The 25,941-nt window shown below is 39.0% G+C and overlaps 1 protein-coding gene across 7 annotated transcripts in view; it reads left to right on the forward strand.

The window, feature by feature from the left end:
• Positions 1–25,941, forward strand: part of SHANK2 (SH3 and multiple ankyrin repeat domains 2) — a 319,997-nt gene that overhangs the window by 99,346 nt on the left and 194,710 nt on the right. For all 7 annotated transcript variants that reach the window (XM_075713335.1, XM_075713336.1, XM_075713337.1 and 4 more), the window contains one exon: positions 9,127–9,240. In XM_075713335.1, coding sequence (XP_075569450.1) covers positions 9,127–9,240 — 114 coding nt within the window. The remainder of the gene's footprint in view (positions 1–9,126; positions 9,241–25,941) is intronic.

Here is a 25,941-nt window from a genome sequence, read left to right on the forward strand (position 1 = left end):
AAGATTATTAAACCCCTGCTGTGCTTGAAGATATTGCCAGCAGACAGTGCTTGTGGGCAGAAGGAAAGTTGGTCTCCGGGGCTCTTGCTCTTGTTAGATTAGTAAATAAAATACTGGAAAGGGAAGAGCCTCAGAAATGCTGTTTTCTTTCTTCAAGAGCATTTTGTACCTTGTGTGAATAAGTATGGCAGCAAAATTTAACCTAAGAGGTTTGCATAAGCATTGTTTTGCTACTCTTTTATAGGAAGGATGAAATTAATGCGAAATGGAATATTAATCTTACCCAGATTCGTTGGTCTGTTTTGCTTCCTTACTGTCTCCTGACTTGATCAGTTTGATTTAAATTCCTGAGATAAATAATTATGACTCATCACAGGTAATAACCTAATTCATTTCTTCAAGTTGCTTGTATCTGAAGAGCAGGAGAGAGCTGTGCTTCAAACTGATATATCAAAATGTTGTAACAAAGACACGGTCTTGCTCCCACTCCAGCAGGAGAGAGCTCGCTTTGCTGTCAAGGCTGTGAGAAAGCGATTGGGACATAAGGCCATCACAAATCCCTGTCATCTTAGCTCTTGACTACTTAAAGCCAGCCTTCCTTCAGTAGTCAGTAACTGGCCTGAAACATTCAGTAGACGGGGAGTACCAGAAGACGGAGAGGAGCTATCAATGGCAGATGAGCACACTAGCATAGTCCAACACAGTCGTACAGGCTCCACATCTATGTTGGTTTAGGACCTCTTCTCACATTAATGCTTTCTACTCTGTATTCCCCTGACCTGTAGTTTGGGCATCACCGTGGAGAAGAGCAAACTTGACTCTGTCCACATCTTCCTCAACAGAGATGGTAATGAACGTTACAAACTGGTGGGTTTTTTCCAGGGCTTGATTTGAATTTCTGTCCAAAATTCAAATCAGTGCAGAAGATTTGTTTCTTACTCTGTTTTTCTTTCTCCTTCACTTTCCCCACACTACTTAGGAGACACCCAAACAACAGGGAAAAGACGATCTTCATAGAAAGTTGTTGGCAAAGATAAAAAAGGAAGACAAAAAATATACAGGGCCAAATCTTGAACAGCACAGCTCATTCAGTTCTATTTCAGTTGAGCCCTGTTTTCTCAGATTTAGAGGATTATGTGCAGATTATTGTATTTGTAGATTTTGATATAGTGAGTGGTTGCTCTGTTAATAGTCACTGTCATCTTCTTATCCCAAGGTCCTTTTCCTGAACATTGCTTGTTTGCACTGTTTCTTTCTTGAGAAAGAAGAGGTGATAAAAGCTAAAAGCTGTTTTAAGTCAGGATCTAGCCTGACACTGATTGCGGCCACGGTGGTTGGGGCTGTGACATGCACCCAAAACCTGAAGCTAAGGCTCCTTACCATCTGCTTGCAGTGTGGGTGGCCATAGAGACTGACGGGACACAACCAGGAGGTGTGCGGTGAGCTCAGGGTATGGCCGTTAACTGTTAGGATAAGTCAGACAATTAAATACTGAATCACGGGTAGGTAAGGTTGCTTTTCAGATAAACCAGCAGAGTCACTTGGATTACAGAAAGATAAACTCCTTGCAGCCACAATTGGATCACACTTTTGTTTTGGAGGCAAAACTGGAAGTTATATGTGAGTTTAAAAAGTGAGGAATATTTTCCGTCCATGTTATTTCTGTAATTTGATTTCTCTGTGAGGTCCCACAGCCCAAGATGGAAAAGAACTGCTGAATTTGCTCCTCCACTAAAAGAAGTGTTTGTGGACCCGCAGTCAAATCTGACCGCTCAGGTCAATTATACAAAATTATTAACTGCAGATAGAATCATAGAATCATAGAATCGTTTAGGTTGGAAAAGACCTTCAAGATCATCCAGTCCAACCATCAACCCACACCACCAAGTCTACTCCAAGCCAATCAAGGGTAGACTAGACTAAACCATGTCCCCAAGTGCCACATCTACCCGTTTTTTAAACACTTCCAGGGATGGGGACTCCACCACCTCTCTGGGCAGCCTGTTCCAATGCTTGACCACCCTTTCCGTAAAGAAATTTTTCCTAACTTCCAACCTAAACCTCCCCTGGCGCAGCTTAAGCCCATTTCCTCTCATGTACACAAAGCTTTCCTTCCAGATTGTACATGGACTGCACAAGAACATTTTCTACATGGCAGCTGGGGCACAGTCACTCGTTTGCATGCCGGAGGCCTTAATGCAGTTGTCATCAGGGCGACAGGCAATGACTTTCTGTGTGGTTTAACCCCAGCCGGCAACCAAGCCCCACATAACTGCTCGCTCACTGCCCCCAGCGGGATGGGGGAGAGAATCGGAAGGGCAAAAGTGAGAAAACTCATCGGTTGAGATAAAGACAGTTTAATAGGTAAAGCAAAAGCCACGCACGCAAGCAAAGCGAAACGAGGAATTCATTCACTCCTTCCCATGGGCAGGCAGGTGTTCAGCCATCTCCAGGACAGCAGGGCTCCAGCACGTGTAATGGTGTCGTGGTTTAGCCCCAGCCCCAGCTCAGCACCACGCAGCCGCTTGCTCGCTGCCCCTGCCCCGATGGGATGGGGGAGAGAATCGGAGGAGGAAGAGTGAGAAACACTCCTGGGTTGGGATAAGAACAGTTTAATAATTGAAATAAAGTAAAACAGTAATGATAATAGTAACAATATAATAATGATAATAACAATAATGATATCCAAAGCAAGTGATGCCCAATGCAATTGCTCACCACCCGCCAACCGATGCCCAGCCAGTTCCCGAGCGGCGATCGCTGCTCCCCGGCCAACCCCCCCAGTTTCCATACTGCCCATGACGCCATATGGTATGGAATAGCCCTTGGGGCAGTTTGGATCAACTATTCTGGCTGTGCCCCTCCCAGTTTCTTGTGCCCCTGGCAGAGCATGGGAAGCTGAAAAGTCCTTGACTGGCATAAGCAGTACTTGGCAACAAGTGAAAACATCAGCGTGTTATCAACATTCTTCTCCTCCTAAATCCAAACCACAGCACTGTGCCTGCTACTAGGAAGAAAATGAACTCTATCCCAGCCGAAACCAGGACAAACGGTTACTTGGGAAGACAAACACCATCAGTCCAAACGTCTCGCCCTTCCTTCTTCTTCCCCCAGCTTTATGTGCTGAGCGTGCCGGCGTATGGTGTGGGCTATGCCTTTGGTCAGTCCAGGTCAGCTGTCCCAGCCGTGTCCCCTCCCAGCTTCTTGTGCACCCCCAGCCTACTTCGCTGGTGGGGTGAGAAGCAGAAAAGTCCTTGACTCTGTGTAAGCACTGCTCAGCAATAACAAAAACATCAGTGTGTGATCAACATTATTCTCATCCTAAATCCAAAACTCAGCACTGTACCAGCTCCTAGGAAGAAAATGAACTCTATCCCAGCTGAAACCAGAACACTCACTTCCCAGTCATGTTGCAGTGGTCTCAAATTAGGTCAGTCTCTCTTGATTAAGTATTTGAAAGCCAGCAATCGTTTGGATGAACAGATCCTGTTCATCATTAATCACAGGGAGGGAGGAGGGATATCTATCAGGAACAAGGAGGGGTAGGTAAAGAAATAGAGTAAAATTTAAACTAAAACCAGATTTTAAGAAAAATACCTCTCTTTAAGAGAGAGCAAGACTAAGCTGTAGCTTGTGCTGACCTTCATTTAGGTCGTGTGTAAACTCTGAGTCAAGTTGCACTTCAGATGCAGAGAACTGTCACTCTGCACGGTACTTGCCTCTTAATACGGGTTTTGATTTACCTGCTTGTATGCAAAAATAGATCAAACATTGAATTCTTGTTTACATTTATATGTATACAGAGGAAATAAGTTGCCATTACAATTCAGGGTTAGAAACATACATTTTTAAGTTGTAACCATTTGAGGAGCTGTTTTAAGCAAAATTATTTTCATCATTGAAATAGGTATTCTTGCATAGATTATCTGTCATTTGGAAGCTCTCATTCCAAAAGGCAAATAATTCCAAAAATTTACATCAGACAACAGATATTTCTACAAGAGAAAAGCCTAAATTATAAGTATTATATTATATATATAATTTATATATTTATAAAATTATAAAATTTCTGAGAGAAAGAAGTTAGGTCTCTACCTATTGGAAATTAAAAATCTACTTTATTTTTAAAAAGCACATCCAGAAGATTTTTACATCAAGACAAAAAAACAGAGTTCAGATTTGCACTGAACCTTGCTTAGCTAAAATTCAGATGAAAACCCTTTGTGTTTCATTAGGTAAATGGCATTTGTTATCAACAACAGAACAATGGAATCAAGGTAAATAACAAGTTCATGCTGCAGTCTGAGTGGAAGGGATGCTGTCACCATCCCTTTCAGACTAAGAATGAAATGGTGATATTTTCTGCTTTCTACTGTGCGTTCTAGAGGGCTTTCAGCTTACATCATTCCACATCTCACTGAAAGTATTGAGATCTTCAACTGCTCTTGATTAGCAGATATAACTCTGACTTTTAGCTCTGATAGTTCTTACATCAGCATAGGCTAGTTCAGTTGCTAGATTTTTCAATGGATTTTCAACTTTACTTTATACTCTGTTGCCACTCTGTTCATTTTTCTTTTTTCTTGTGCTTATAGAAATGTTCTTTTTACAGAAGATGATCTGTCTTTCCCAATCCATGTAATTATTTCTTTTCCCAGGAAAGAAGAATGCAGTTTGTATCAGCACCAAAAATTGATTGTAGATATTACAAAGACATTTCAGGTACATCCTGTAGCAGCTATGAAGACAATGGCCTGAATTTGGCTGTAAATTTCATTGACATTTTTGCAAATAAGGATACCTAGACTAATTGACTCATTGAAATTTCAAGATCACAAGGAATTTAGAAATAGTATGCACCATGATTTGATGGAAAAATATTCTTATACTCTATTTATTGATTGGGGCATAATGAAGGGAGCTGTAATGTGGAAGAATAAAACTTTTTTGTTGTTTTGATTAAAGTGATTTTTTGATAGTACATTGAGTAATTAAGCTATTTGAGATTAGTCTGTTGTATTAATATTAGTTACAATATATACATTGTCAAAAAAACTTACAGAAGTTGCAAGAGACAAAACATCCTGTGCTCAATTGGCGCTATACGTAATTTTCTCGTGTTTTTTTCTGGACTTTTGCAAAGCAGAATCTGGCTGATATTAAGTATAATACTTCAAAGACATTAAAATGTAAGATCCCGGTAGGCACCTGCTTCTACATGTTTTCCTGTTATTCAATTGTTTGGTACTTGTCCAATTTTGATTTGCAGTTTTGTTCATGTAATTGAGCATAATTCTTGTTTTAAACTATACTTTTGTTGTGAAAAGTCATATCAGGATTCATGACGTTACTAGAACCTTAATTTTACTCTTATAACATCAGATTCTTTTTGTAATTCCTGTTGTGTGTAAAGAGACTCTGGCCCGCTCTTGCCATAGCAACCACATCTTTTGTTTTTACTAAAAGCAAAAGGAAAAAAATACTTGAAATTATAAAGCTTAATTATTAATTTTGGGAAAGTTATCCTTTGATTTACCATTGTTATGTCCTTCAGAAGGGAAAATGTTGATTAGAAAATCTCTTGCTGGTACCAAATTATCTATTACAACGTGTCTCTTAAGCACTGTTGTGAGAGGGAAAAGACAGAAATTAAGGCCTCATTCTAAAAAAGCATTCAAGAGTGCAAGAGATAAATTATATTTTTTGATTTATCCTTTCAGTTCCCAGTTATCCACATTGGAATACATGAAGTGTTGCCAGTTTTTATAGACATGTAGATCATTATGGCTTTGGCTCCTGCTGCAGAATTTCTTATTAATGGTACCACCTGAGATACATTAAACAGATTATTTCAAGTTTTATGGTAGTGCAGAACCATCTAGATCTCAACTTCTGCATTTTGAGTATTAGGCCCTACGTGCTTCTCCTCCATCTCACCAACAATTTGTCTCTGTCTCTGCACATCAGCTGTATCCCTGGCTACCCCACATCTGCCTCTTGGGTCATCTTCTGCCTCTTCCATCAGGCTTTCCCTTCCTTTCTTGGTGCCCATAATGATGTTTTTCCTTGATAGTAAGTCCGAAGGTACCATCATTTTGTTTGTAGATGTAATCTCTAGACAGACTTGAACCAGAATTGCGAAGGCTGGCCGCATTCCAGCAACACCTCATTTCCCCTTCTACCTCTTTTCCGTAGACGTTATGTCTTCAGGCAGGACTACGTGTATTTTTGCTTTGCTTTTACTATTAGTGATTGCTAGTATTTAATAATTCATGTAATAATGATCTGAAGTGGGACTGGTTTTGCTCTGTAGTAATCACTTTTCGCCTTGCACTCACAGATGGACTTATAAAGCACATTTCTTTTCCCATCTTGATTTGGATGTCTTATCAGCTGCTACTACCATAACCACATGAAATTACTCTATGCGTGTGAAATACCCAGCTTCCTTCTTACAGTGCAAATGCTTTTTGGAGATGGAAATATCCATGTAATTTGGAGCATCAAAATAGCAGATTTGACAGATTAATAACGTACTGAATTAGGGAAGCCTTTCTCAATCTCTAAGTAGTTTTTGTTCTCCCTATCTTGCCAGTTTGTGGAGTGAAATCAGGACTGAGATTCAGTGCTGAAAGCTCTCCTCAAAAAACCCTGATTACTTGCAGTAGGAATCTTTCACTGTCTCACGTTTTGAAATCTCTTTTGGCTGGAGTCCTACACTCACTTTTATGGTTTGATGTACAGTAGGATCCTACAATAATTATAATATCTCTATATGTTATTAATTAAGTTTTCCTACTTCCTTATCTCATATATAAGAAATGCACTCTATTCTTATGTGAACAGAGGTTACATTGTTAAAAATATATTGGAAGCTGATGAATACCCAATATATATTGGATGAATGAATAGGCTTCTGTTTTACGTAACATTGAATTATCAAATTGACTCTGAGTGTCAATGTGCACAGGCTTTAAACATTTTTAAGAATAACTGGAATTTGTCAATGTATTTTTTGTTAATTATGGCCCAAATTTATATCTATTAGTATTTTTATTTATGTATTATTTATTTTATTAATACAATTAAAGCACAGATCTGGTTTCTTCATTTTTGCTTGCATTTAAATGTAGAGATGAAACATTTTCTGCTTTTGTTAACAATATCAAGGTGTTAGGTAACTAAAAGAAAAGGCATGCTAAGAATTTTTTATTCAGCTTAAGTGTCACTCTAGAGTTGTTGGTGTCTTCCAAGGTCAGTGCCCTCCCCCATTATCCCGTAACTACCTCGGTAGGTATAGGTTTCGTCATATATGTCAGAAAGGTGCTTGATAAATTGTGCATTTGGGACCCATCCAGGTGTAGGATTTTGCCTTAATGGATCTATTTCCTGGGGCTTAATACGTACTTATTATTGACAGTGGTGTGTAAATATGCAGTTCATGGAATCTGTATCTCCAAATTTACTACATTAAATTGACACATTTAAAAACATTTTTCTGTCAAATATGTATGTTAATAGATATCCATGCTCCGTAAGTAATACTGCAAATAGCTTAGGATTGCATTATTGAGAAGCTAGGTAAACATTTAATTTCAAATGCAGTTTTATGGATCCTGGTGTGTCAAACCAGACTCCTTACTACCTCTTTAGTATTACCAAGACTTTTTATTGGTTTTTTGGCCTATCATTGATTTGATGTTCATCTTACTTGGTAGTAGTGCAAATCAAGTTCAAATTCAATGCCATTGAGTCACAGCAGTTCCACTGATACAGAATTCAATTGCAGTCAGGCTCAGGGGCTACGATTGTAAAGCCTGATAAGATATGTTTTAATAGCGCAAAGAGTGCTCGTGTTGGAGATCATCAAAGTAGCTCCGAGCAAGTTAATATGCCTACCATACTGAAATGCCCTGCAGAGATATTATTGCAGGTCTTGAAAACCATATGCATACATTAGCAAAGCGATGTGCTTGGGCTAATTAGCCTTGATTTTCAGCAGGGCCAGTTAGCTTGGCTGGCTTAGCTAGCACGCAGCTAATGGAGCTGTGCTGCTTCGACTTCCACGGGCTTATTTTTGGTAGCTCAGGGACCTCTCCACTGAACACTGTGTTTTGTACAGATGTTCTCTGAGGACCTGTGTTGTATGACTGAGCTACTTTCCCAATCAACCTATTTAGAAGAGCTAACCGTGTTTTTGTTAATCTATAATATCACCTTTGTTCCAATATTAATGTATAGTCTGTTTTTAATAGTACGTTTATGGGTTTTTAATACATACTAAACATACAGTGATTTGTAGGAACTTCTGTAAAATTCATTTAAACGTAATACTTAGCAAGTATTTAGGATCCTTTCATTGCTATAATCCGTCTCAAATTGCTTACTATTACATTGTTGTTCTGCAGACTTTTGTCACAATCCTTGTTGAGTCCTAAGGTTAATATCAAGATAATTAGAACTACAGGATAAAGGTTTTTCTTCTATTGGTAAATTATTCTCCTCCCTATTGTCGCCACCTTCTACCGAGAAAAATCATTGAAATATTTCAAAAGGCATCTGCATTGTGTATCTCACCTATGGGATTTTCAAGTGTTTGCTGTGTACTCAAACCGTTAAATCATGTTACTCGACCTACATTACAAATCTCTGGAGCTACCCACTAAATAAAATAGCATGTTTCCTTAGGAAGTAGAAAACATGTGAGATATCAAAATATGTATTATTAAAACCCAATTTCAGTGCAGGTTCAGTTTTACAATGGGCTCAGCACTTCAGCTTAATTTGAACAGGCAAGACAAATTTTTTTTGATCTTAGTATGACCATGCATTTATGCTTGATAAAAGCAGCTATGAGAAAACTGACAATGGAGAGAATTATGTGAGAGCCAAGGAAACTTGTGACAAAAATAAATTTGGGAAGAGGTTCCAAAGACTGATCAGGGAGGGTCACATTTAAAGGTTACTCTGTGCCCATTTTTGGGGTACTAGCATCTGAGTTATTGTACCGGGTTTGCTTTTACCAACATGATATTCAATTATTACTGAGCGTGTTATGTAACTAATCTTGATATTTACATGAGAAGAGAAAAAAGTCTAACGCTTCCTATGTCTCTCTGTATTTAGTTTTAAGCATTGGTGAAGGCGGATTCTGGGAAGGCAGCACCCGGGGACATATTGGATGGTTTCCTGCAGAATGCGTTGAAGAAGTTCAGTGTAAACCAAATGAAAGCAAACCAGGTAATCAGATCAAGTTCCTGTTGAATCCTAACAACGACAAATGCGATGTGTCTGTCCAAACAGAGAGGCAGCCTAGACGGTAATGGGTTACACAGCAGTGCGTTTGTGCAATACTAGAGAGTGGAGAATTAAATAAAGCTGAGCTGCGAATTAAAAAATAAAGGTGGGTTTATTGATCAGATTTTACTGGATGCTGTCCAAGCAAACGGTCTTTCTCATGAGGGACTATGCTGTGAAGTACTGTGAAACTGTTTACACAGAACTGTATGCAGACATTTCGTCATGCCTTATGCTGCATTTTATTTTCTTACAGTATGGGAGAATGGCTAATTAGACAATTCAATAATGGAAGAAGAACTGGTCAGTCATATCCCAATGTGAGGTAGTCATACAATGGATTTATGCTCTGGTTCATAGCAATACAGTTCCCTCTCTTGACCTTTTACTAAATTTTAGAGGCAACATCCGTTAGTGGGGTGTCCCATATACATCCTTACTGGTGACAAAGGAAATAGAATCCTCCTTTAACATACACTTGTGCTGCCATAAGTAAGTGAATCACAAGTGACTTTAAGCAAGGAGTCTTTATAGTTCTGCTGTAATAAAAGAAAAAGAAATGTACATTGAAGCATGTTATTTTAAGAATTACCTACCCTCTCATAATTTCTCTGCTTTTAAGAATTAAGATATGAGGGCATCCTCTCTAATTAAAAGCTCATTATAAATGAGCTCTGAGAATATAATTAATGTTCTCCAGGAGTGTATGCAGTTTTAAATTAACTATTGATGTGTTTTGGATCTCTGATGTATTGATTAAGAACTTTTAGCATTGCACAGACAATACACTAAAATTTATGCATTGTATCATTCATTCACGAACATTATTCTTTTATGCATGCCATTATAAACTGCCCAGATATACTTCTCTTTTTTTATATATACCCACTGTATAAACATGATAGAATGGAATAAAATGCACTGGACAAGATAATAGTTCCATAGTAGTAAGGATTTGGAAATATTTATAAGATTTTATAATTATTTTCATTTCATCAGTTATGGTGGAAGCTGTGGTAAGATGAAACAGAATTTAAGGGATGAGCAGAAGAGGAGGCAAAAAGTTAGCTTTTGTAATATGAAAACTTTAGAAGAATGAGGGAATGAGGCATCAGGGACACTGCTCTAGCTAACTAAACACTGTATGAAAAGGTTATGCTTCCTTTTCTATTTCCCTTTTGAGAGAAAAAGAGGAGGAGGCAAAACCAGATCTAATATTTGGAGAGAATGGATTTAGGCTCTGAGAATAGAGAGAGAATAATCGTGTAGCTCTTCAAAGGGCTTAAGAACAAACCAGAATTTGAAGATGGAGGAATATTAAATAAGAGGAAGATTGAGGTTGGAATTGGCAAATCTAGGAGCAGTGCAGTTCTCAAATACTAGATGTAAAAAGAGAATAACAAGTTGCAATTCTAGTGTGAGTTCATTTGTTGGAAACATTATGGAAGACAAATAAATGCAGTCAGTGTGGAACATGAGCTGGTGAAGAGCCACGTGTGAACTGTTCTGAAGATCCTTCAATAAAACCTTGCAGTCACTTGATTGAAAGAGTTAGAACGATGTAGTCTATAGAAGTCAGTCATCACTAACACCTTTCTTGAGTCTATCATGGCAACTCTGTGTTAAATTTGAGCTACGCATTTGTCTCCAAATCTGACGAAAATTCAGGGGGGGTGGTGTCATTAAGTGAAGTTGTAAAATATGAAAGGAGTTTTGCAACTTCTTTAGATATATACAGTGGTTTTGAAGAGAGGTAACCAAACCTGTTTGTCACAAATCCATAAAGATCTTTTCAAGAAATACTGTAGGAAGTAACTTCAGTATATGACATACTTGCTTCAATATATGACAAGATTGTTTTCGAGAAAAAATTTCTTTGATCATTCAAAGGAAAATGGAAATTAAGAAAAAAATTTTCACAAGAACAGCGAAAGGATTACCAAAGCTGGAAGTGTTAAAAGAGTATCAACAGAAACATCTTACAAGTTTTCTGACGTGAAATTATGAAAACTTATGCCATGTGTCTGCCAAAACACCAGAGCATTTACTCTCATTTATACCTATTGCATACTATTGTCTTTCCGATTGTTTTCCTATTTGCTTGTAGTATAGCGTGAATAATAATGTCAACATAGCTAAAGACTTTAAATATACCATTCTTCTACTCCAAAAAAAGATGAAAATATAATTAAATAAGCACCATCTGGGCACATTTTCTATACCTTTGAACTTGTGCACTCACGTATTTTGCTGGGCTGTCTTGAAAAATGTCCTGCACCCAGAAGGCACAAATGGGGTACAGCGCTTCTGTGTAATGCGATAGGGATTGGAGCTGTGAGTATGAAATACATGAAATCCACAGGATGAGCTGTATTATTATTGAAATATATGGTATGGACTGAAAGCAGCTGATCACTGAATTGCTCTATGCAGTTAGCTTCATTCCCCTTGCATAGGAAACAATGGAAATGAAAGAGGAGAGCTTTATAAGCAAAAATCATCCAGTACTCCCTCTGAGTACAAATGCAGAAGTAATTTAGAAAAATGTGTTAAGCATGGTGAAATGATTAGAAATTAAATGAGGTCTGCTGGGATCGCTGAAAGAACATCAGCTGAGAAACATCACAAACTTGTGTGAGTTGCAAGAATTTGCATCATGGACTTTGCAAAGCAGCAGAACTTCTTATGATAATGGCTTAGAAAGTAGATCATCTTAACGTGTAGGAAATGAATCTCAAACTCAGCCTTTTTCACACAAGCACCACAGTAACAATTCTTTCCTATAAATGAGATTTAGGAACATTCTTCAAACAGCTTCCCTTTGCTATTAAGTTTGAATAATTGTGTTTAATAGTAGCTTGTCATCTGCACGCCATGAATGAAAGAAAGAGAAATAGTTCTTGGAAAAAACAAACCACAATTAAACACTACATGCCCAGTAAAACTGGAGGGCAGGTGTTTCATGTCTTGCTGATGTATAATCTCACTTCTGAGACAAGTTCAATTTTCAGGGAACTTCATTGCCATCCAGACTGTTCAGTGGAGGTAGGCAGTACAGAACAGCACCTGGTTCCTGTGATCTCTTCAAAGATATCATGCTAGCTTGGCAAGTTCTGCTTTCCAAAAAAAAATCATGTTGACTGGCATTAATTCTATATCCTCTCTTTAATCCTTCATTAATTGAGACTTGTAGGAATTATTCCATTATTTTGCTAGGATCGATGCCAGGCTTATAAGCTTTTAATTATCCAGGTTGTCTCATTTGTCCTTTAACAGCACTGGCACAGGACCCACTGCCTTTCAGTCTTAAGAAGTTTCCTTGACATTTCGAGATCTAATGAAAGGAGAATAACGACAAAGAAGATCATTATCAGTGGTCTGCTAAGTTCTTCTGCCTGCTTTTAAAAAATTCTTAGACACAAAAACTTCGTACCAGCTCATTTTAAAAAGTGTTGCCTTAGTAGCCAGTTTTTAACATTCTCCGGGATTATTCTTAGAGTGAGAGTATTCCTTCAGATGAGATTGATCTTGCTTTTTCCCTGTACAAGCACAGAATACAAATGTTACATATTTCTTCTTTCTACGTTGACAATTTGCCTGTGTTATTCAGCAATGAACCAATTCTGTTCTTAAATTTCTTTGTATTCCTAACTATGTGAAAATATACTATGATTTTGGGTAAAATGTTCTGGGTAGATTGAAGAGTGTTGCACGGAAACTTGATTCGTGTAAAATACAAGTTAACTGAAATCTCTGCAAATGTGAGGCACTACCTTGGCTTAATAGACATCTTAGCAGGATTTATTAGCTAAGTGCTGTTGGTGCTGCAGAGAATCACCGGTCGTCTTGGATCTCTGACAGCAGTAGTTTGCATCCACTGAGAATACACTATATGACATAGCTTTGCTTAATTTTTCTAGCTATAAAAAAGGCAAGGCTTTTCATTTTACCAGTTTATTCATCCCTTAAAATTCATTATCCTTCTTAAAATAGTAACAATTCCTACCTAATACCTTCCAATGGAAAATGAGGTACAGAAGAATCTGTCATCCATAAAATCAGCTGCCCCACCAATGGAAGATACAGTTTTCTTCCTCCTACTTAAGCTTAGATATTTCAATTTGGTTTTCTTCCATCATAGGGTATTACTCCGACTTGAGAGGTTTACTACCAAAATTCTTTCTGTTAGGCTTCTGATTTTATACTCCATGTCCTTCAGAATTCAGAGATATAGATTAGCTGATTGCTCATAACTGAGGTGAAGTATTAATTTCGTTTTAAAGCTAGAAGTTATCTTTAATTACATTTTGTCTTTACCATTTATTATTCCTTCCTTCCTACTGATGTGCCTGAAGAACTCTTAGATTTTACAAATGATAATGAAGTGAAGGTAGACTTGGCATGTCTTTTAGTAATTCTCGCTGTATTTCAACTCTTGGCCTGCTCAGTACACCCTTCCTTGAGTTCCATGCTCATCTTTAATACCCTCTTTGGGGTGTTTTTCATTCAGTAGCATCCTCTGTGCATTTTTCTATCCTGTGGCCTTGGGGTACACTTTATTAGTAGTTGTAGTTGCCATACGAGTCCTGGGAGTTTATTTCAGACTAGATCTAATCCGGGCATGTAGCTTGAACGAGCATTAGCAGTTGTTCAAGAGCTCATTTTTCCATGAAAGAATACAGTCTGCAAATTCCGAGGTCTGCTCAGTCCTGTGGCAGCACCTATAAATCACATTCCTGGTCCAGACTAAAATGCTAATGTAGATGCGCCCATGCTGACCTCTAGTGTCCTGGTGTTCTGAGCAGACACTACCGAGCATCTAAGCTGGGATTTCTTGCTCAAAATGCCTGTACTTAAATGTCCGGTATAGCTTACTCCTGAGTTTCCAGCAACTTGAAAATATAACGACAGATTATCCAGTATCGTACGGTTCCCTTGCCCATTTTTTTTTACCTATGTAATCATACACAGATGTTATAAGCAGAAATTGCAGCATTCCTTATCCAGCATTCCCTCTAGATTTCAGAAGTTAGCAAACAAGGCAAAACTCTGTTAATAAAATGAATACTTTGCTCCGCAGACAGCTATTTCTGAAGTACAGAATTTTCTTTATTCCGCATTCTTGGTTTTTAACACCTTGTGCATTCAATAAAAACAGATTTGTTCCTCATTTCCACCATCCCTTTTTATAAGTAGCACAACACCTTCCCAGACAATCTAGTCAGCCAGGCTGCTAGAAAATTGATTTGCCTCCTTGCAAAAAAGGAAGTTGCCTTGCTGTGAATTGAGGAGCTACATCTGTGCTGGTAGCTGGTAGCTGTTCTTGCCTCTGCAGACAAGTGGCTTGGCACCGACTGTATCTGGAAGTTTTCTTCCCCTTGCCTGCAACATTGAGATTGCTTTCTCCATGCTGCCTTTCGGAACAGTCACCAACATTTTTTGTCCACTGAAATAGATCTGGGTACTGTTTGGAAGAATAATCGTTGGTGTAAGTGGAAGTTGTGCCAGGGACCCACTAACGGTGAAACAGGATGGGTGGTTACACGCCAGAGCACAAGTTGCAGCCGTGACTCTGTCCTGTGTGAACGTATGTAGGCTGCCTGAAGTTCTAAAAAACTGAATTTCCCCAGCTTATACTCTTACCTAGCTTATAGTTAATTTCAAACATGTCCTGTTTAACCTTTCATGAGGAAGACAGGTGCTGGAAAATTAAATTTGGCTTTTTTTCCCCCTACATTTTTAAGCATCTCAGGGTAGTGACGTGGTAGCTGTATTACAAAGAAGTGTTGTTACTGGGTGTACTCCGTAAGGCAGATGAACACTACAGCATACCACAGAAATTTGGTCTCTGTGTGTGCGTGTGTGCACCCCATTGCATCCCAGTGTGGAACAGAAATGTCGTGTGCTGAGCCTGGAAGCCCCCATCCCCAAGTCATCAAGCCCAGAGGACATAAAGGATACTGTCTGAAACTCTGACCTCTGAAGTACTCTTTTCTGTCTTGCTTCTGTATTTTGCACAAGCCTCATGGCTCTCATGATTCTGAAAAGTTTCATCTTGTGATAAGTGATTTTCTGCCACAAAATATGTTTCCCATGTACAAATTTGTAATTAAAAAAAATGTGAATAGATGACAAAACTCAGCACAGGGATCATCTGCAAAGATACTGTGTTCTGGTTTATGGCTTAGAAAGATCAGGAATATGCTACATAACCATTTTTGCATAACCTGCGTTCCCTTCTGTCAAACAGTGGGAAAAATACTTTATACTGGAACAAAAAAGCCAATTCAAAGAATTAGGTCTGAGGTGCTGGCAAGCCAGTCCACAAAACCCAGCTGACATAGGAGCTCGGTGCAGTAATATTCAACTAATTCTGACAACTCTCTGCAGCTGAGGATGTAAGTCAACTCCACTTTTTGTCTCAAGTAATGGAAATGTAAAGAATGAACCTCGGTAAGTTTCTGCACTTTAGCTTTGCTGAGCAAAGCATTTGTGTTCTCAGTAACGATAAACAGCAGTTTGGGAAAAGACTTCCAAATGAATCATCACTCAGTAACTGTGCTAATTTGGAAGCAGAGGTAACTTGAGACCTGTTTTTGTCTGCAAGCTAGCTATAGGATGGAGTCGTATGCTTCCCACAGAACCTACTGATGTGTGTTCTCTCTGAGCAAGGGTGCCTTGAAAGACCTTGCGTTCTTTCAGTCTTGGTCTTCTGACCAAGATGCAGTAGAAGTTTCCCACTATAATAGTGGTATTTGTAAGAAATGCTTTGGAAGACTGTTTTTAAACTAAAGAAGAATAGATTTAGACTAGACATAAAGAAGAAATTTTTTACAATGAGGGTGGTGAGGCACTGGCACAGGTTGCCCAGAGAGGCAGTGGAGGCCCCATCCCTGGAAATGTTCAAGGCCAGGTTGGACGGGGCTCTGAGCACCCTGCTCTGGTTAAAGCTGTCCCTGCTCACTGCAGGGGGTTGGGCTGGGTGAGCTCTAAAGGTCCCTTCCCACCCAAAGCATTCCATGACTCTATGATTCTACCAACTAATGTTGCCGATCAGCTTCTCTCTCTCAAATTACAGTGGTTTTCCTTTGCTAATAATATGATTTTGGTTTCCAAAAAGAGTAAAATAAAGTGTTCCATGATAATATTTTCATAATTTATCCAGTTTTTGAGAACAGCATAAAGCAAAAACATGAAAAAATAATTCAAAAGGAAGAAAATTGAAGCCTAGGTCTAGAGCTTGTAGAGGATGTAAGCCTGTCTGCATCTTTATCTCTGAATAAGTAATTTTTAATTCATAATATATTACTGTCTCGGCTCCTCGCTGACGTGCACTTCATCCCTTTCACTCTGACTTTCATGCTTCCTGAGAGCCACTTAGGAATAACTCTAATCAGCTGAAAAGGAGCAACACAATTCTCTAAAGCATTGAAATAGGCTAAAAATAAATTGCACAGCAATATAAAATTAAACTTACATGTTAGGAAACTCAACATTTCAAATGCACTGGGATTGTTGATGTGTGAAATTGGACATGCAAGGGTAGATTTTTTTCCTTTTCTGATTCTTTCTGCATTTTTTCCTCAAAAAGATGTCTATCAAACCATACAGGATAAAAAAGTGCAAACTCTGAGGGGTTTCTCAAAAAGAATGGAGTTACCATTATAGCATCTTCCTTTTACTTCCAGTGATGCATTCACATTTTCTGTTCAAAATCACAGTCCATCTAACATCACAAAGCAAATTTTAAAGCCTGAGAGCATATATGGATACCAAAAATGTCTAATGTTATAAATTACTTTAGAATTGTGGAAAAGGTAAAGGTATAAAGTGAATGATTTATAAAGTGATACAGCCTGCTGAGGAATTTAAGCCCAATTACTGGTTTTAGACAGGATACTTCAGCCTGTGGCAGAATTTGAGCAGCCCTGTTATGCAATGTGCTAACAATCTAGAAATACTACTTTATTTTTTGATTCCTAGTTGTTCTTGTGGAAACTACACATGTAACATTTTTTTCAACCCATCAAAGTCTGGGGTCAAGTTATTTGAGTTTTGACCAATTTGGCATATCTCAATGATTGCTAGTAGGAAAAAATCCTTTGCTTTCACCTTCTGGAATTCTGGAACATGTCAAATTTCATAAAGAATATATATTTTGATGGTAACATCTCTTCCCTGTACTAATAGTTCTTTTTTTTCTTGATTAGAGGTACTTGTTAATATCTTATGATCCTATGACCAAATCTACTTGATCTTTGCCCCTTCTATAAATATCTTGAACTATAGTAACAACAGGTTTTAGCTTTTATTTTTATTTTACATCAATTTTTTTCTGAAATTCTGTTTAATCAGGATTCTCTAATGCACCTGTGCAAATATTATTTATATCAGAATACAACTTCTGTTAAAATCATTCTGGCTTTATACAAGGATTCAATAAAGTGCCATATTTCATTTAACTCATTTCATTTAGCATAACCTAACACTTTTGAAAACCATTTACTTAAAATGGCTGACATAAAGCAAAGCAAGTCTTAGATCTATGCATATTCTGAAAGTGTTGATAAGTCATCATTTTTGTCTGTATTCCCCTGTACTAAATGACACATTTGGGTTTTTTCCCCTCTTATTTTTAATGGCTCAGATAAAAGGCTTGACAACAGAGGCTGAAAACTCTTTGAAACACTCCCCAGTTATTTGAGATCAAATTCATATTAATTTAAGGAAGATGATAGACCATCTACTTATAGTAATGGCAATGCTGGAGGTGATCAGGAAAATGACACCTAAATAGCAGCAGCTGTTAGATAATCCATATTCTGATCTTAAATTATGTCACTGCTTTTTGCTTCCGTGCCTGCTTGCAACAAAAGCGAATGGAAAGGGGCTTTTTCCAGCTTGCTAAAATATCCGCCAATGCCTGATGGTGAGAAAATGGCTTGATAATATGCTACTTGATGATAGTACCTGAGCATAGCAGAAGCAGCATGAAAACAAGCATGTTATTGTGATTCATTAAAAAGCCCAGTCAGTTATTACGTTACATACCACTTGCCGATTTTATTCTGTAGTATGAACCATGTGAGTGGAATACCTCCCTTGCTAGAAAGTTCTGATGATTTTATTATTGAATTGGTATCAAAGGGAGACTCTGGGGTCTCATCTTGCCATGTGAACTCTTAACCCAGTCTGGTGAGGTGAGTGTTTTAAAGTGTAATTTCTTCAAATTACACTATGATGGAGTGACTACATCAGTGGACAAGGGAAGAGCTATGGATGTCATCTATCTGGACTTCTGTAAGGCCTTTGACACGGTCCCCCACAACATCCTTCTCTCTTAATTGGAGAGATATGGATTTGATGGGTGGACTGTTTGGTGGATGAGGAATTGGTTGGATGGTTGCATCCAGAGGGGAGTGGTCAACGGCTCGATGTCCAGATGGAGATGGGTGACAAGTGGTGTCCCTCAGGGGTCTGTACTGGGACCAGTTGCTGTTTAATATCTTCATCAGTGACATAGACAGTGGGATCAAGTGCACCCTCAGCAAGTTTGCAGATGACACCAAGCTGAGTGGTGTGGTTGACATGCCTTGAGGGATGGGACGCCATCCAGAGGGACCTGGACAAGCTCGAGAAGTGGGCCCGTGTGAACCTCATGACGTTCAACAAGGCCAAGTGCAAGGTCCTGCACCTGGGTCGGGGCAACCCCTGGTACCAATACAGGCTGGGGGACGAAGGGATTGAGAGCAGCCCTGCGGAGAAGGACTTGTGGGTACTGGTAGATGAAAAACTGGACATGAGCCGGCAATGTGCACCTGCAGCCCAGAAAGCCAACCATATCCTGGGCTGCATCAAAAGAAGCATGGCCAGCAGGTCGAGGAAAGTGACTCTGCCCCTCTACTGTACTCTGATGAGACCCCACCTGCAGTTCTGACTCTGGAGTCCTCAGCACAGGAAAGACGTGGACGTATTGAGGCGGGTCCAGAGGAGGGCCACAGAAATGATCTGAGGGGTGGAGCACCTCTCCTACGAGGACAGGCTGAGAGAGTTGGGGTTGTTCAGCCTGGAGAAGAGAAGGCTGCAGGGAGACCTTATTGTGGCCTTTCAGTACATAAAGGGGGCTTATAAGAAAGATGGGGACAAACTTTTTAGTAGGGCCTGTTGCGATAGGACAAGGGGTAATGATTTTAAGCTAAAAGAGGGTAGATTTAGCCTAGATATAAGGAAGATATTTTTTACAGTGAGGGTGGTGAAGCACTGGTTGCCCAGAGAGGTGGTAGGTGCCCCATCCCTGGCAACATTCAAGGTCAGGTTGGACGGGGCTCTGAGCAACCTGCTCTAGTTGAAGATGTCCCTGCACATGGCAGGGGTTTGGACTAGATGACGTTTAAAGGTCCCTTCCGACCCAAATTATTCTATGATTCAAATGAAGATCGTTTTCTCCCTAACATTTCACCTTGGGCTCAATCAGCTCTAGGTAGAAAGCCCCAGACCTGACCAGTATCTCAGGTGACCTTCAGTATGGTCACAGAGCTTGCAGAGAGAAGTTTATCTGTTAGGGGCCTCACACGCTCTCCTTCCCCCCCATTCTCTTGCTTTCTGTCTCCAGATGTCGTGTTCTTAGACACCTCCCGCTGTCCGTTTTGTGCCTCCAGGGCAGCATCGGAAGGGACCGGGCAGCATCGTTGCAGCAGATTTTCTGTGGCAGTGGCTTACAGGTTATGCCTCCAGTGAGCCAGGGCTGTGCTTGCTCAAACTATCAGTATCCCAGAGTGGGTTGATTTAGCTAAGTGAAAGAACATCACATCAATATTGATAGTCTTATTTTTCAAGCGAGGAATAAGTTATTTGTCTTCAGGTAAAACAGGCAAACCTGAGTAAAAGCTCCTAATTCTGAACTCACAAAATGTATTGAATTTTAATTGGTAACGGAGCTTGGCTACATTATTTATAAAAGCATGTTTGTATTTGGAATTGAGTTTGGAAATTTGGTTCTGCTTTCTGATCTGAAGTTAAAGATGCCCAGCGACTTTCTTAACCCTCAATTCAGGCTACAATTCACAAATATAAAAAATGACTGCAAAAGTCAAGATAATTTTGTGGATGATTTACAAGCAAAAAGGACTTCCATATTGTTTGCGGGCTTTTTTGTACCCAAAAGTTCAACTGTAATTATACAAAAATCACACGAAGCTATAGAGTGTTTAGTTCCTGCTTATCGATATGTTATACATGTACCAAGCACTAGTCTAATGTTATCCAGAGAGACATTTAAAATAGTTAAATAATAAAAGGAATGATATTGAGTTCCCTGTACAACATGGTAGTAGTTTAAGGAAATTAAATATAATGTATCCTCGTCTCATTTATCTAAATATTCCTTACAGTTAAAAAATTATAGTTTGTGGAGTAAAGGTTAACAAGAAACCTCTAGAAGGTATAACGTTACCTTTTGGCTGAGTAGTTAAAGTGTTGGATCATATGAGTTAAGTACTTCTACTGTGTTGGACACGTTTGTGTGCAATAATACACTGCAGGAGGTGGCAAACTGAAGTTAGGTAAGAAGAGTAGAAGTCTTTGCAACCACATCGTAGTGAAAGATTGAGAATATTGGTGTTTCAGTATGTGCTGGAAATGTTCATACATGCTATGAAAGCGCTGCATGGTCAAAACAAAAATGGATTGGCAAAACCAACCCAGTCAGATACCAGCAATGTTGATAACAGACAGGGCTTGAAAAAAATCTTGGCACTGGAAAGTAGGAAGATATGTTGAAAAATGATCCATGCCATGAGTTTGTCTGCCAAAGTATATCTCCAGGAGGGAAGGGAAAGGAAGGGGTTGCATGCTTTTAGCACATCTGCGCTTTGGATGTTGTCAGTTGGAAAGTACCTAAGCAGAAGAATAACCCAACATTTCTGTAAAGTTTTATATTAAGTTAAAATTAGTGCAGACGTGCTTACAGATGCTTTTACATGGCTAAGTAAAAGAGACTTATCACTTTATCAGTAGCTAAGTGAACTAAAAAGTTTGTAGTAATATCTCCGTCTTGTAAAACATTGTCTGCATAATCACATCCTTTTTGTGTGCAAATTTTGTGCAACGGTATTTTCTTTGGCAAGTACAGGGTTTTTTTTTTTCTGCTCCCTGTTTCTGCTCCACAGTTGTACTAGCACAAAGCTTTGTGTGGCTGCACTTGGGACTGAAAGAGAAAAACATAATGCTCTTTAAAAAAAAAAAAAAGTTATTTATTAGCTTTTAAGGCTGTCCTGTAAGCAGACAGACTTGGCAAAATGATCAATGATTAATGGAAAGGACAGGCTACATCGGCTGATACTGCACAGAAGTGCAGCCTGAGTCAGCTGTCGGGTAGCACAGCGATTATCGAAGAGCAGGAGCTAGCAAGCACCCTCTGCTTTGCCGTAATAAGCCGGTGGCAATTATAAGGCACTTAAAAACAATTAATCCTTTCCCTGATGCTGTTGTAGTATGAGTGCAGTTTACCTGATGGAACGTAGACAGCAAAGCTGCAGTGGGGAAAGATTCATAGCACCTACCTAGCCAATTTCTATGGTATTAACATTTCCACCTGCGCTTGTCATCTTCAGATACCTTTCTACCTTTTTAGTATGGCTGTGTGCTTCAAGCATTTAGCTCACCCCAAAAATTTAGGGATGCGAGCCAATCCTTTGCTATTCAAATTTAACAAATCGAAATGAGGAGGCGGGAGGAAGGAAGGGAATCTTCATGATGTTATTTATTTGCCATCAGAATTAAACTCTGTGATAAAAGATTTCTAAAGAAAAAAACCAGAAAAAACCCTCTTTGAATTGCAGCTACTATTTCCATTCTAAATGTTTTGTCTCTCAGATGAGTTAGAAAACTAATTTTTTTATGTTATATTAGCATTTGTTAAAAATTCTTCCTAAAAAAGAGAAGAAACAGTTGTATTCCTGACTAAATCCCTATAGATTTTATTTGCCAGGATAAAACCTATGCTTTGTTTTGGTGTCATATAAGACTTTGAAGACTTTGAGTAGGCCTCTGGTTGAGAGGAAATGCATATATATGTGTGTGTGTGTGTGTGTATATATACACACACACAGAGGAATTGTCCAAGGCACTTCCACAAAAATCACAAATCTATCTTACTAAGTTTTTATCATCCAAAGACAGGATACAGTTACATACAGTGAACAAAAGACTACAAGAAGAAACAATTCCAGAATTTATTTATTTTTAAGAACCAGAGGATTTTTAAAATGTAGTAGAAAGAATGGTGATTTTTGCTAAGTGCTTGCCCCCGAAAAGAGAAGGGCAATTTGGAGAAAAGTGCACTGATGAGTGCTGCAGGAAAAAAAAAATTAGATCAAATCAGAGGAGTGGTACAAGGCAAAATTGGAATAGAAATGTAATCCTTCACATTTTTCTGTTTACTGGTAAGTACTGTTATGATCCTAGATGTAGGCTGGTAGCTGCTGATAAAATAATGCTCACAGCCAGAAGGAAAAATCTGGCTAAAAAGTGAAACAGTGAGTTTGGAGATAAGGAGCTCCTTTGGCTGGGAAAGGGACGCGCAGTGTTGCTGTAGTTCTTTGGTGATAACGTCTCAATCTCTAGTCCAATTTCAAACACTTAAAACTCTGTATCTTCAGACTTTTCTGTTCAACAGTATAGGGCTGTGAAATAAAGATTAATTTGGTTTTTTAAAATGATCAAGGCTTCTGTGGCTCTGGGGCAGCTCTGGGCCTCCGTTCCTGTGATCACCACACAGCTCGGCTTGCTTCAATTTCTTCTCCTCAGCTTTTCTCTTTCCTCAGGAAAACAGCAGAGACCTGAGACCCCTTCTTTGCTCCATCCTCTTAACTAGCTCAGGAGTGGCACTTAACCTCTGACACGACACACCTAAGCTTTGTAATTATTCACCCATTTTTAACTAGTTACCAAACTTCCAGACATCAGCATTACAGGTAAGAGGACACAAAATCACATATTCTTCTGAATGGGTTTTTTTCTTTTTTTTATTTGCTTGCTCAAATAAGAAAAAAAGGTGAAAAATCTTCTAGAAACGTAGCAGTACCCAAAGCTAAGTTACTGGGAGGAGTTTTGGCAGGGCATGCTTTATTTGAAGTGTGCACTGCAAGGCAATTTCAAGGAAATTGAAATTCCCAATTGCTAATTAGCTAGGGAAACAGGTAAATTGGGTGAACATTTTTTTGTTCTTCTCTCATTCTTGCTTCGCTTTTAGAAAACAGGTTTTAAGGGTGTAGTTTGTTTTCCTATGAACATTTGAAATCTTTATATTATTCTTACTCGTTTGGTTTAATTCTTTCATCGTAAATGAATGCAATTTTCATGGTGTATGGTGCTGACATGGTGAGGTATTACCTCTTTTCTGCAGCAGATGGACAGATGAAAGAGGAAGATTTTTATTTTCTTGCAAATGTCTTGTTTAATGGGGACAGTGGTACAGTCCATAGAAAAACAGGAGGGTGGCAATGACTGTCCGAAGGATCATGTATTCTTGCTTTTCAATTAAAAGTAGGCAGTCCCCAGGTTTTGTCTTTTTTAGTTTGTGCCTATGAGGTGGACTAACAGAGTGGGAAAATGCCGTTCCTGCTGAGCAGCCTGGTGCTCGTTTTCTCTCTGCATCGTATCTCACCTCCTGAGGATGCCTTCCGTGCTGCGGTGTAGGAGATGCTATTCGTAGGAGCGGGTGTCCTCAGGTCCCCACTCCCCCAAAACATCTTGCGATATTGTTACAAAGTACAGACGCTCAGTCGTACATGTAGACACAGTCCCAGACCTTGACACAAGGGCTTAATGACTCGAAGTAGCTTGGGGTGGGAAGTGTTTATAAGACTGATAAGTAGGGAAAAACATACACCTGGAAGCAAACTAGCTGATACGGGTGCAAGTGCTGTTAGTTCTATGTATTTCGGTGCACCACTACCTCCGGCTTCCCTTCTGTTTTGTGTGTGTATTTAACCGTACGTTTAGTAGTGGCACTAACCTGTGAAATAGATACATATTGTTTTTATGTTAGGTTGTGTATAAAACTCTATGTAAATTGTTCCTAAAATAATGACTGATGGGTCTGTCATGGTTTAGCCCCAGCCCCAGCTCAGCACCACGCAGCCGCTCGCTCACTGCCCCTACCCTGATGGGATGGGGGAGAGAATTGGAGGAGGAAGAGTGAGAAACACTCCTGGGCTGAGATAAGAACAGTTTAATAATTGAAATAAAGTAAAATAGTAATGATAATAGTAACAATATAATAATGATAATAACAATAATGATATCCAACACAAGTGATGCCCAATGCAATTGCTCACCACCTGCTGACCGATGCCCAGACAGTTCCCGAGTGGCGATCGCTGCTCCCCAGCCAACCCCCCCCAGTTTCCATACTGCCCATGACGCCATATGGTATGGAATAGCCCTTGGGGCAGTTTGGATCAACTATTCTGGCTGTGCCCCCTCCCAGTTTCTTGTGCCCCTGGCAGAGCATGGGAAGCTGAAAAGTCCTTGACTGGCATAAGCAGTACTTGGCAACAAGTGAAAACATCAGCGTGTTATCAACATTCTTCTCCTCCTAAATCCAAAACACAGCACTATGCCTGCTACTAGGAAGAAAATGAACTCTATCCCAGCCGAAACCAGGACAGGGTCTAAAGTTATGTGATCTTGAAATCGAGTTTGTGCTTAGTCATGCCTCTGTTTGTATGGGAAGAGAACTATCTAATGTTACTGAATTTCTTTTCCTCATTAAACAGGAGTTGAGGTTATTAGCGTATATCTTACTAGCTATCTAATAAGTGCAGGTAATACTGATTATTTAATTAGAAGCTTCACCTCTAACAAGATGCTTCTAAGTATTACTTTTGATAGATGTTTTAGGGTTCAGTTCTGAAAATACAAAATACTTCAAGAGGAACTATAATCATTTATACACCATCGTTGCTGGATTTGGGGATTCAGTGAGATTTCGCCATGTAGAGAGAGTTGGCAGATTGAAATGTATTACAAAGATTCTTCTTCAGAAGTAAGCCTTTAGAATTTCTTGAAGTCCTAAACTTACTTTGTAGGATGTTGCAACTTGTACGTCACATTTGAAAGTTAGTTGGAAGTGCTTAAGTTAATGGGTTGTAAAGCACCAGCCAAACATTTAAGAAAGTTCTTGCAAAGCTGTTCTGGTCAATTAGGTAAGAAATTTGTCATATATGGGGTATTTTTAAACCACACTGAACTTGCCTGTTTTCTGTAAAATGGAGGCCTAGTGTAGGCATGTCTCATGCATATTTCTAACATATCAAAACCTGCTGTTTTGCAGTATGAAGTTAATTTAGTTTCCGGTTGCTTGGGAAATGGACATTGGCAATAGTCTTGAAGTCTTGCATAGCTACGTTCTTAAATCATAACAGTACAGAAGTTTAGGGCTGCCATATCTGTTTTATGATGTCTAAGTAGCTACTTTTTGGGTATTCCTTGAAAATTAATAGACTTATAAAAAATAATCTTTAAAAAAAAAAATTAAAGTCACATATTAACTAGTGAATCTGGTGTGAAAATCTTCCTGCTGCTTTGGTGTGATTTATTACAGAATCTTTTAAAAGTAAAGAATCAGTAAATAGTTGATTA

This window comes from Pelecanus crispus, chromosome 6 (genome assembly GCF_030463565.1).
Source record: "Pelecanus crispus isolate bPelCri1 chromosome 6, bPelCri1.pri, whole genome shotgun sequence".
Taxonomy (NCBI): domain Eukaryota; kingdom Metazoa; phylum Chordata; class Aves; order Pelecaniformes; family Pelecanidae; genus Pelecanus; species Pelecanus crispus.